Below are 12,272 nucleotides of genomic sequence, written 5' to 3'. Positions count from 1 at the left end.
CAGCGGACGGGCGGCCGTGCTGACCAATGGAGAGCTCCGGAGCCTGCGGCTTTGGCTCCGGAGCGCGGACTCGGCCCTGCCCAGCCTGCGCGCGCAGCCCCGCCCACGCCCCGCCTCGCCTGTTGACCAATGGAGAGAGCCGCCGGGCACGTCGGCTATTGATTGGCGGCGCCGGGTCGCTCGGGGCGGGAGCGGCGCGCACGGCGCGGGAGGTTCGGACCCTGCGGCGCGGGAGGTTCGGACCCTGCGGCCCGTGGCGGGTCAGCAGGCGGCCATGGAGGACTACGAGTGGGAGCTGTGCGGCGTCGAGGACGACTTCCATAGCCAGTTTGCGGCCGAGCTCGAGGTGCTGGCCGAGCTGGAAGGTGGGCATGGGCCTTGCCGCGGCCTCGTCCCCGGTAGCCCGGCAAGGGTTCTGGCGCCCCCGGGAGTTCAAGAGGGCTGCTCATAGAAGGGGAGGCGCGAAGGTCGAGAGGTAGCAACTGCCTTAGGCAGGCGCGTCGGAGGGAGCAGGGCCTTTCAGCGCCGCCGCCTGTGTGCAGACAGGCTGCCGTGGGCGGCTGGTGTACGCCTTCTTTCCGCAGGGACAGCCCCCCTGTCATCCTCCAGTGGCCCCCGGCCCACCGTGGGCCAGCTTCGCCTGACGTTCGAAGAGGCCCTTGCTAGAGGGAATGTTGCCACTTACTACTCTCCAGCTGGACCTCCAGGGCATTGCAAGGACAGTGCCAGGAAGAGGCAGCTGCCCGCTGACATCCAGGGGGACGGACCCCTGCCCTCCAGTACGTTTGCGGGGCCCCAGGGCATAGGGGTGGGGTGCAAGAATGGGGAATAATATTTCTTACTTCCATATGTCTCCCAAGCCCCCAAAGTCAAACGGTCCAAGCTGGAGGCTGCCAGGAGACTGAATTTCAGGCCCGACGAGATGGAAGAGCCCCTGCTTCCTGACTCCCTGAGTCGGGACATCACCCCCCCACTGAGTCCTGAGGTCCCTGCTGAGCTGTGGAGCAAGGGGTGTGTGGCTTGGGGCACAGGTGTCCAGGGGGCCTTGGAAAAATCCCATTCCTCAGACAAGATTCCTGGCCTGTGGGCCTGTGGGAGTGCTGGGTAGCTGGGAGTGAGTCTGGGCCCCTCCTCCTCTGAGAGTAACAGGAGGTGAGAATCCCCACATCACCTCATCCCTTCCCAGGCCTTTGGACACCGGGGCTGATGTGGATCTCAGTCCGGCCCCACCAGCCACCCGCAATCCTGTCCTGAGGCGGCCCCCTGTCTTGGAGGACTATGTCAACGTGACCTCTACGTGTGGTGACCGGGCCTTCCTGGTGCTGCGGGCTGACCCACTGGGCACTGGGGTGCAGGTGGGTGCTGTGTAGCCACAGGTAGGGGCCTGGACATCATATCCCCACTCTGACCCAGGAGGACCCCTCTAGAGGTCCACCTGGCCTCCAGTCATCCACTGGGGAGGGCCGCCTCCCTCCTCCCCCCACCCCCTCCTTCTTCTTCCTCCTAATCCTCCTCCCCCCTCCCCCTTTTCTTTCTCCCTCCTTCTTCTCCTCTTCCATCTTCTTTCACCTTCCCTCTTCTCCCTCTTAGAGCTGGCCCCACCCCAGTGATTTCTCCCCTTGGGGTCCCTGGTGAGAGGGGGCTCCTTGTGGCCTGCTTATGCTACGGAATGCTACCTGGGTCTCTGAGCACTGTTAGGAAGGGGACTGAGGGAATCTCATAATGGAGGAGGGGTTGACTGCTGTCCTCCTTCCCCTGCAGAGCCCTTTCCTTGATATCCGGTGGCGTGGCGGTGGCCAGCTGGACCTACTGGGTGTGTCCTTTGCCTCCCTGAAGGAGAAAGTAGACAGCGAGGTGGGGTCTGCTGGGGTTTGCTGGGAGGGGAGAGGTAGTTCTGGGGTGACTGGCAGAGCCATCCTGATCCCTGTTGTTTGTACAGCGGCGGCAGCGACTGCTGGAGGAGGCCCAGCGGCTCTCGGAGACACTGTGCAGGTGACACGGTGGTGGGCCCCTCCACCCCTCGGGTCCTTACCAGACTTTGGACTGCTGATCCCCAGCCTGTATTCTGGGGGGTGTGTGGTCCCTGCACGTGGTTAAGGCCTAATGGCTCAGTGTATGATGTTCTCCAGTCTCAGGTCAGAGGAGGAGGAAGCCCAGCCTTTGGGAGCCCCGGAGGAGGAGGTGGCTGACGGCCGAGATGCCTCCCAGCATTGCCTCTGGGTAGATAAGTTCGCTCCCCAGCACTACACGGAGCTGCTCAGTGACGATGTGAGACCTTGTTTTTGCTCAAGTGTGACTGGCTTCTTTGTTACTGAAATGAAAAAACTCAGGGTTTAGCACATCTTTGTGTTGCCAGTCCACGGAGGTGTCAGGATTTAGGGGAGGGCTTTGGTCAGCCTTGTTGAATTGTAGATGGGAAATTGAGGCCAGTACAGGGCCAGAGTGTTGCTGGTCACTTATGTTTTATGTTTCTCACAGTAGCTGATGCTGAGATGCTCTTGGAGATAGTGGGCAGGGGTCCTGGAGGGGTCAAAGCCTGGGCTGTGGGGAAGGTGGCCTTGGTGTGAGCCTGACTCTGTTGCTCACCAGCAGTGTGACCAGGCATCACTCTCTTGTCACTCAGTGTCCCTGTGTGTGTCTTTGAGCTTGTAAGGGCAAGTTGATGTGAGAGGCAGGCAAGAGGAGTTCTTGGTGCTGGTGTCTCCTCCAGGCCAGGCCTCTCTTCCCACAGTTCACTAACCGCTGCCTCCTCAAGTGGCTAAAGCTGTGGGATCTGGTGGTGTTTGGCCGAGAGAGGCCCGCCCGGAAGCCCAGGCCCAGTGTGGAGTTGGCCCGTGGAGGCAAAGAGACTGCGGCCTCCAGCAAGTGGAAGAGCCATGAGCAGGTGCTAGAGGAGATGCTAGAGGCTGAGCTGGACCCAAGCCGGCGGCCCCGACAGAAGGTGAGCCACACCTGACTGTGCTGCACAGGCCTCTGAGCCCAGGGTCTGGACTCTGGGGACCATTTACTGCTCTTTTGGTTGTGGGTTTATGTCAGGGTCTTGGTGTGGAGAGCCAGCTCCACCCCAAGGGAGTTGAGCTGGGGCTTGAGTACTTTGTCCTAATGACTTAGGTGAAGTCAGCTCTCTTTGAAGGACCTTAACATCCCCCCACAGTGATCACGGTGGGACTGTGGGTGGCTTCTAGGCGTCAGTCATGTCAGTAATGGCTATGTCTGTCAGATCTCCTCACTTCTTGCTCTATGCCACGAGCAGGCTGGGGCTTGTTCTTCTTTGGTGACTGGGGTGGCACAGGGGGACGTCTTTCAGCACCAAGCTTCATGGAACAGACAGGATTTTCACTCCCTGGCAGTTGGGCTGGGGGCTCCCAGAGTCCTCAAGGTGGTGGGGGTTGCAGCACGTTTTCTTCTGCCTCGACTGTAGGTGGCGCTGCTGTGTGGGCCCCCAGGGCTGGGCAAGACCACTCTGGCCCATGTGATTGCACGGCACGCTGGGTACTCCGTGGTGGAAATGAATGCGAGGTGAGTGGAGGGAAAGGCTGGGCCTCCTGTCTGCCCTGACATGTCTGGTCGAGTCTGGGACACAGCCCTGAAAGCCTGGATTGAAGGTGGAGCTGGGGTCCAGGGTCCAGGGGCAGTGGAACTTGTCCATTCTTAGGGCTCACTGGGATTTGGAATTTGACCACAGTGTCATGGGGTAGCCTCGTGTAGTACCCTTGAGGTGTAGGCATGGTGGTTCTGCCCTGGGAGATCATCCTTCCAGGGAAACTGGCCGTCACCCTGGCTGAGGCCATGGCTGTTCTGACAGCCTTTTCCTGGCCTTATGGTTCCAGTGACGACCGCAGCCCTGAGGCCTTTCGCACGCGCATTGAAGCGGCTACGCAGATGGAATCAGTGCTGGGCACTGGTGGGAAGCCCAACTGCCTGGTCATCGATGAGATCGACGGGGCCCCCACGGTGGGCCTCCTGGGTGTGTGGTGGGTGGGCTGGCAGGTGGGCTGTGGGGGCTGTGGCTTACCACACTGTCTGCATGTTCTTTCAGGCTGCCATCAATGTTCTCCTGAGCATCCTGGACCGCAAGGGCCCACAGGAGGCAGAGCCAAGGGGCCCAGCCATGCCCATGGGTGGGGGGCGGCGGCGCCGGGCAGAGGAGGGGCTCCTGATGAGGCCCATTATCTGCATCTGCAATGACCAGTGAGTGGGGCGGGGCAGGGTCTCCCCTGGGCAGGTGTGCCCCCACCTGGCCCCTGATCCTTTACCTACTGGGCTGTTGCCTGCTCCCTGGTGCCCAGGCCAGGCAGATAACCCTTTGGACACTGATCATCCCCCTAGGTTTGCGCCCTCCCTGCGGCAACTGAAGCAGCAGGCTCTTCTGCTCCACTTTCCACCCACTTTGCCCTCCAGGCTCACACAGCGGCTCCATGAGGTCTGTGGAGGCTGCCCTCCCCTCTGCCATCAGGCTCCCCAGTCCCCCCGCTGGGCCCAGGACGTGGGGTGGAGGAGACTGGTGGTCTCGGGTGGTGGATGGTTCCAAGCAGTGACTGAGGTCCTTCCATAGAGATCTACAGCCTTTGCTCCTTGTAGAATAAGAGCTGTTCACTTGTTTCTAGAGAGGAGGTGGCCACAGGGTGGGGCCCTGGGGGCAGACACCCACCCTCCTACCTCCCTGCAGATTGCCCTGCAGCAGGGCATGCATGCTGACCGAGGTGCACTGGCAGCCCTCTGTGAAAAGACAGACAATGACATCCGCGCCTGCATCAACGCCTTGCAGGTAGGCAAGTGACCCTCCTCTCCCCGCCTGCCCCTGACCCCTTGTTAGATTTCTGCTTGGGCAGGTGTCAGCCACCTCTTACTCCCCACTCCCTGTGTCTAGTTCCTGCATGGGCGGGGCCAGCGGGAGCTGAGTGTTCAGGCTGTGCAGACCACACGCATTGGCCTCAAGGACCAGCGCAAGGGGCTTTTCTCTGTGTGGCAGGAGGTCTTCCAGCTGCCCCGGGCCCAGAGGTAGGTAGACCAGCCTTGGTCTGGATGTCCCTGGTGCCTTGGTCCCGGGATGCTAGCCAGTTCTGCCTTTGTGGACAGGATCTAAGGCTGCATGGGCCCTGGGGGCTGCTTTGCTCTGGCTCGAGCTCCCCCATCGCCCCTTCTGTGGGATTTCAGGGTGTGGTAAATGTACAGGAGCCAGTGCCACTGGGGGGAATTAGGTGGGTGGGGCTGGGGTACAGGGTGATGGGTTGGGGGCTCCACCCCAGCCTCAGCACCATCTCTGTAGGCACCGCGTGGGTCAGGACCCGACCCTACCCACCCACGTGCTTCTGCTCAGTGATGGGCACGCAGGCTCGGAGCCCCTCGCTGCTGAGGCACCCATGACCCTGGCCTCGCAGCGGTTCTACCACATTCTGCACATGGCCGCCTCTGCAGGGGAGCACGAGAAGGTGGTCCAGGTAACTGTGCTCCACCTCAAACCTTTGTAGGGGGATAGGACAGGAGACCAGCATCTGGCAGTGTTCTTTGTCTCCAGACAGGGCTCAGCCCGAGGAGAAACAGGTGGGACAGGAGGGAGGGGAGCAGGCACAGGGCTTTGGGAGACTTCTTAGAGGAGTGATGAGCAGGGATAGGGGGCCAGGAGGAAGGACTGACCCATGCTAGGAGAGGGAAGGTTGGTGTGGGCGTCGTCTAACGGGGTCACTCTGGCTGCTCTCTGGGAATTATCTAAAGGTGGCAGCAGTGGCTAGGGATGGGGTGGGGATTCTGGATGTGAGCTGCAGGAACGTGGATGAGGGTGTGTGTGGTGTGGAGAGCAGGTGGCAGATGCCCCCCACCCGCTGGGAAGCCTGGTATAAGCTGCCTCCCTAACTAAGCAGCTTTGGATTAGCAGCTGGGGATCCTTGCAAATCCGGAAATCCACTCTGTGGAGGGCAGCATGGTGGCGGGAGAGGAGGGACTCCCACGAGGAATGAGTGGGAACTCCATGCTCTCAATTGTGGTGGACAGAACTTTCTTTAGGGAGGGGCTGGGGGTTTCTTTCTCACATGTCTTGGGGTTTTGGTCAAACCAGAGTCGAGGCACCAGGATGGGCCTTCCTGGCCTCCCTCAGGGCCCCGGGCCATTCACTGGTATTTGCAGTTGTGCCTGAGCTCCTTGGCCTCACAGGCAGGTGGGAGATGAGGGGTCCTGCTGGGTGGTGCTTGTACTGGGGGGAGGGGGTGTGGGACTGTAGGGGTTCAGGAACTGGCCTGTTGCCCACAGGGCCTGTTCGACAATTTCCTGCGGCTACGGCTGCGGGACTCCAGCCTGGGCGCTGTGTGTGCAGCCCTCGACTGGCTGGCCTTTGATGACCTGCTGGGCCAGGCTGCCCACCACAGCCAGAGCTTCCAGCTGCTGCGCTACCTGCCTTTCCTGCCCCCAGCCTTTCATCTGCTCTTCGCCTCCAGCCGTGTGCCGAGGATCGCCTTCCCCAGCAGCCAGCAGGAGGTGCGCCCTGCGCCCTGCCCATGCCCATGCCCAGGGTCCAGCCTAGGGGTCTTGAGTGATCCAGTCCTGATTCACCCTCCACCCCAGGCCCAGAATCGCATGAGCCGGACACAGAACCTGATTCAGACACTAGTGTCAGGCATCACACCAGCCACCCGCAGCCGGGCAGCACCCCAGGCCCTCGTCCTGGACACCCTCTGCCTGCTTCTGGACATCCTCGCACCCAAGCTGCGCCCCGTGAGTTCCTCGCCCAGAAGAGGGTGTGGCTTCTGGTGGGGGCAGGCCCCTGGCCATGCTTAGCACCCATGCCCGCTGCCCACTGCCCCACAGGTGAGTACGCAGCTGTACAGCGCCCGAGAGAAGCAGCAACTGGCCAGCCTTGTAGGCACCATGCTTGCTTACAGCCTGACCTACCGCCAGGAGCGCACACCTGATGGGCAGTATGTCTACAGGCTGGAGCCGTGAGTCTGTGCAGTGCCTGGGGTGGGAGTGCCTGGGGGCAGGGAGGCTGTGGGGGCTGGGTGCTAGGTGCCTTGGCTATCGCTTGGCAGGAGTCTGAAAGTGTGGCCTTGGTGAGATGTGTGAGTCTCAATTTCCCTGTTGGAGGGTGGGGAGTCAGTTCTAACTCAGCCCTTACCCATATGTGACTGTGGGGTGGGGGCCCCCAGGTGGGGCACAGCCCTGGGATCTAAGGTTTACTGCAGGGTCTCTCTCTGCCTTAGTGCCCCCCAGGGGCTGCCCCTAGAGGGCCCTTGAGTTCCCCAGGGCTCCAATTCTCTGTCCTGAGACGGTCATGGGGATGGAGGGCTGGCACCAGTGGTGTCCTGGATGCAGATCCTGGAGGCAGCGATGATGGTGGTTCCCAAGTCCTCAGCCTCAGGCCCTGCCAAGTTTGTCACACCATCCCTGTTTAGCCCTCTTCATCCCCATATACGGCTAGGGAAACCAAAGCTCACGTTAGATAATCCCTGCTGCTGCCATGAGGCTAGGGCACGGCAGTGCCAGGATTGGACTCCATACTGCAGCTGTTGCGTTCCGGCAGTTGGGGTCATTGTGGTGAGTAGCTCCTGTCCCTGTCCCTGCTGACTGGGTGCCTTGGTGTCCTGCCCTGCCCTGCTCACCCTGAGCACAGGAATGTGGAAGAGGTCTGCCGCTTTCTTGAGCTTCCTGCCCGCAAGCCCCTCACCTACCAGGCCAAGCAGCTCATTGCCCGCGAGGTTGAAGTGGAGAAGATGCGGCGGGTGGAGGTCTTGGCTCGGGCTAGGGACAGCCCCCAGGTGAGCCCACCTAGGCAGAGCAAGGCTCTCAGAGTGGACACTGTCCCTGGTGTGGTCCTGCTCAGTCATCTCTCACTATACTCAACTTCTTGCAGGTGGACGGAGATGCCCTGGGGGCCGAGGGTCCGCTGGGGAGCACTGGGGAGAAAGGGGCGCAGCCACCTGCCCCATATAGCCACAAGCAGCAGCTGGAGTGCATCATGAAGAAAGCCACTCTGGAGGAGCAGGTGTGGGGTGGATGTAGGGGTGGGAGACAGTGGGTGCGGGGCTAGGTGGCTAGAAGGTGGAGCCTGCTGGGCTGGAGCCGGTGACCTTGAGGTGGGCTGATTCTAAGCCCTGCAGGTCTGGCTCCCTGCTGATCAGCGTGATGGTTTTACCTGGGCTCAGCGTCCCATCTGGGCAGGGTGCTGGCACTTCCTACCCCAGACCTGACCTTATTGAAGGGTGGAGGGAACATTTGCTAAGGTCAGCGCTGGAGTGAGGGGAGAGGGGTCATTGCCCAGAGGTTCCGCAAGACCCCTCCTCACTGGGAGATGGCCTCTGGGCCCTCCTTCTCTCCAATGGCCCCTGGGGTAGGGGACTGTCTGCTGTGGGTCAGTCTCCATGAGCCTGACCAGCCTGTCTCTTTCAGCCTGAGAGGGACTTCTTTGGCCGTGTGGTTGTCAGGAGAGCAGCAGCCCCAAGCACAGGTGTGTAGGGGGCGGTGGGGATGGTGCAGGGGTGGGGTCAGAGTCAGGTGTAGGAACAGCTCTGTGGCCCCCACAGAGGATGCAGCTCCTGAGACCGACACAGCTGAACGGCGCATGGGCACTGCGGTGGGCAGGAGCGACGTCTGGTTCCGCTTCAAGGAGGGTGTCTCCAATGCCGTGCGTCGCAGCCTGTACATCAGGGACCTGCTGTAGGTGGGCCACACTGAGCCCCTGGGATCTATGCTGGACATCCCTGTGTTGTGCTGGACGTTTGGATCTGTGCTGGACGTCGTTGGGATCTATACTGGACATCCTGATCCACGCTGGACCACCCTGGGGTCATGCTGGGTGCCCTGGATCCACCCCAGATGTCCCCAGGATCTATGCTGGACACCCTGGTCCTATGCCAGATGTCCCCAAATACACACTGGACGCCTGGACATTCCTTTCTCTCTGCTAGAGAATGTACAGAAGACTTACAGCCTCAGAAAGTCTTTTTTATAAAGACTTTTATAGTCCCCTTTACAGAGCTGTCCTCTTTAGAGGGAGGTATGAGCTGGTTGCAGGGGCCTCACAGGATGGCGCACTTGCCCTTCTCCACCCACGGGTTGTTCTTCATCAGGTCGGGATTCAGGAAGGGATCCTTGGGGATCCCATCCTCGATCCACTTGAGGAGCCTGTGGGTGGGCAGGGTGGGGTGAGCAGGTGGGCACGGGGCCCCCCAGAAGTGCTGCCTGATGGCAGTGTGTAGGGATGTGGTCTTGGCTCAAACAAATGAGTACAAAACAGGGAAATGAGATGCAAATCACAGCTGGCCTTGTGTGGGGTGTGGCTGTGGCTCCAGGGGGTCTTGGGGACTTACTCAGGGATGGTTTTAGACGACATCTCCCTCTTGAAGGCCAGCTGGTACTTGAGGCTCTCAACTTCCTTCTTCATCTGGGGCACATCCCACTCCTCCATGGCGTCGGGAGCTTCGGAAGTGGCCAGCCTGGAGCTAGAGGGTATGGGAGAAGGCAACAGAGCTAGGGGGCTACCAGCCTGCCATCCGCCCCGCCCCAGGTGCTCTCTCCCCACTGGTGAGCCTCCACCCTGACAAAGGCAGAAGGGAGCTCCACCCTAGCACACCAGTGCCCAACTCATTGCCTGGAGAGGTCCCCAAAGCACATGTGACCCACTGGGGTACACAGCCTGGAGCTGAGGCCCCACTAACGAGGCCTCATGTGCCTGCCCCCCACCTCCCTTGGGGCTAATTAACTGCGGAGAAAACTTTCCACACTTAGCTCTGTATCCCTACCCTCCATCAAAGCCTCACCAAGGCCAGGCTTCTGGGTTGGAGAGGGACAGGGCAATGTCCCTGCCCTGGGAGACAGCAGCACAGCACACAGCAGGACAAATCCCCCGACCCCCGACTGTGAGGCCCACTTCCCACTCCTGGTTGCAGAAGGGGCAACCCAGACCATCGTCTAAGGGGTAGGGCTCTGATACACACACCCGTGTGCCTCCCCCTGATTTGCATGGGCCAAGCCCACCCTGAGGGTAGGTTAATCCTGGAGAGTGAGGCTGCTATTTGCATTGCTCTGGCCCCAGAGATGGGGGCAATGCTGAGGATCTTGAGGTCACAGGCTGCGCAGCTGGTCCAGGACTTGGAACCCCTGCAGCCTCCTGCTACCCGGTGTCTCCTCTGACCTGCCTACAAGCCCCTGGCCAGGTCCCTAAGTGTAAGCCTGCCCAGCAGAGCCACAGGTTCAGATCTCGCAGGAGACCGTGTGAGCTGGGGTCAGCTAAGGGTAGGTTGTTCTCTGCCTCCATTGCCCCAGCCCACTCAAGGGGCCCAGGGAGCCCTGCAGTGTCCCCTCAAGCCCTGCCCCCATCACTGAGGCTGCGAGCCAGGGACCCGGGTTCCTTGACTCAGGATGGGTGAACAGGGGCTACCAGGAGTGTGACCCTGCCTGCCTCCTGCTGTGGAGGGGGTCCTGGAAGGGTCGACCAGGAACAAGGGTGAGAGCCAGGGCCGGGGGAGGGGGCGGCCAGTGGGGGCGTGCAGGGCTCCCCTCCCAGAGACCTCGAGTTTGAGCACCCCACCCCGTGAAAACTCAGAGTCACGTGGGCGAGGGCTTCTCAGGTAGGGGCGGCAGCCCTCCCGCAGTCCCCTCCCCGCCGCCGCCCCTACCTGCGCGCAGCCGCTGTCGCCGCCGCTGCGGGAGCCTGCCGCCCACCCCGCGCGCCCCCGGCCTCGGCGCACGGCGTTCGCTTGGCGGGCACTGCGGGCGGCGCGCACGGCGTGCAGACGCGGCTCCCCTTGCGGCCCTCCTGCAGACTGAGGCTCCTCTCCAGTCCGGCCAGCCCTTTAGAACACGCAGGGCCGCTGCCTATCCCGAAGACAGGCCGGCAGGGGCGTCTCTGGGTTAGGATGGTCCAGGTCAGCCCAATGGGACATGGGCAAGGCCCAGAGCCGCCGGCCTCGGTTTCCTGCTCAGCCGAGAAACGGGCCAGTTCATCAGACCTACCTTGGACTGTGACCGCGAGGATGAAGTGATGACAAGAGCCAAGTGATGGAGAGGGCGAAGTGATGGACTGGACGAGTGAGCCTGGCACACAGGCGGGCAGAGCCCAAGCAGGTGCCCCGCCCACTCCTGCCACCTGGGCCAGGCCCTGGCACCGCCCCCACCTCCGCCCTCCCTCCTCAGGGCTGAGCTGACCCCTGGGATCTGGCTTTGCCAGGCATGCTCTGCCAGCCTCCAGGGGTTAGAGATGCAGCTGGGGGCAGTTTGAGGTCAGCTCTGGCCCTGGATGGTGAGGTGTCTTCCCACTGGGCTGTGTGGGCTCCTGGGCTGCCACGTGGTGCAGCACCAAAGACCTTCAGCCTTAGATTGTACCTCAGCCCCTCAATGCCCCTCACAGCCTGGAGTCACCAGGCTACATGGGAATAGTGGGGATGGGGCCAACTTGCTGTGCCCCACCTACCCAGGCCTCAGCAGCATCCATTGACCAGACCAGAGATAACCCACCCATGGGTGTGAGCCTGTTCCAGCTAGGGTACTTGGGCCTGCATAGAGTTGCTTCCTGCTCTGACCCCTGCCCCCTATTCCCAGGCCAGTGGTGGTGGGCAGACTGGGCAGCTGTGGAAAGTGGCAGGGCGCAGCTCACCAATCAATGCCCATGGAGGCCAGTCCCCAGAGCTCCCTGGGGCAGCTTGGACCAGGCTCTTGGCAGGTGTTCCTGCAGCCACCCTGGCTCACTCTGCTCCCACTTGGAAGGCAGGACAGAGTGTTCCCTGCCCCCTTGGGCTCCTGGGCCCTCCCTGTTGTGAGTGCATAAAACAAGGTCAGCTGCGCCTGCCGGCCTCTCAAGCATCAACGTGATGATGGATCAGGAGGCACTTCTGGAACTGGGGCATGTTAGGGAAACTAGGGATTATTTTTATGGTGGATTTACAGGGGGTGGGGGGCTTAAAGCCAAGGGTGCCAGCATCCTCCTTAGAGCAGATGGCCAGCAATGCTGGCGTCACTCCACCTAAGGGCATGCACCCTGTCGCTCAGGCTGTTAGGGGCTCTCCTCTGCCTGGGGGCCCTGCTCACATGAGGTGGGGGCAGGGTGTCAATTCGGCCCCAGAACTGTGTCAAGGTTTGGACTGAGACCCAGGCCAGCCAGGCCCCACCACCTAGCCACACCTTCCCCTTGAGGGCGTGGGCAGAATGGGGCACCTAAGACCAGGTTCTGGCCCAACAGTTTTCCAAGAGTCCCCTGGGAGAAGCCCTGGTGTGACCCAGCAGGGCATGGCCCCCTGTGGTCTGCTCTGGGGCCTGCTTTGCAGGTGCTCTTTGATCTCTCCACC

At 61.5% G+C, this 12,272-nt stretch overlaps 2 protein-coding genes across 2 annotated transcripts; one reads left to right on the top strand and one right to left on the bottom strand.

Moving 5' to 3' along the window:
* The first annotated feature begins 130 nt into the window (after nt 1-130).
* CHTF18 (chromosome transmission fidelity factor 18) lies at nt 131-8,962 on the top strand. Its single transcript, XM_032460611.1, has 22 exons — nt 131-365; nt 585-779; nt 861-1,011; nt 1,187-1,355; nt 1,762-1,854; nt 1,940-1,992; nt 2,130-2,268; nt 2,732-2,941; nt 3,422-3,519; nt 3,831-3,954; nt 4,040-4,191; nt 4,330-4,423; nt 4,670-4,768; nt 4,871-5,001; nt 5,270-5,441; nt 6,247-6,471; nt 6,559-6,708; nt 6,802-6,932; nt 7,604-7,748; nt 7,844-7,975; nt 8,380-8,437; nt 8,514-8,962. Exons 1-22 carry the CDS (start codon nt 275-277, stop codon nt 8,648-8,650), a joined length of 2,949 nt encoding a protein of 982 aa, XP_032316502.1. The 5' UTR covers nt 131-274; the 3' UTR covers nt 8,651-8,962.
* On the bottom strand, nt 8,886-11,024 carry GNG13 (G protein subunit gamma 13). Its single transcript, XM_014565844.2, has 3 exons — nt 10,945-11,024; nt 9,300-9,431; nt 8,886-9,114 (listed from the first exon to the last, which is right to left on the bottom strand). Exons 2-3 carry the CDS (start codon nt 9,395-9,397, stop codon nt 9,009-9,011), a joined length of 204 nt encoding a protein of 67 aa, XP_014421330.1. The 5' UTR covers nt 9,398-9,431; nt 10,945-11,024; the 3' UTR covers nt 8,886-9,008.
* Between the last annotated feature and the right edge of the window lie 1,248 nt (nt 11,025-12,272).

Source organism: Camelus ferus, chromosome 18, assembly GCF_009834535.1.
Source record: "Camelus ferus isolate YT-003-E chromosome 18, BCGSAC_Cfer_1.0, whole genome shotgun sequence".
Taxonomy (NCBI): Eukaryota; Metazoa; Chordata; class Mammalia; order Artiodactyla; family Camelidae; genus Camelus; species Camelus ferus.
Note: the sequence above shows the minus strand (reverse complement) of the source record. Positions and strands in the feature narration are given on the sequence as shown.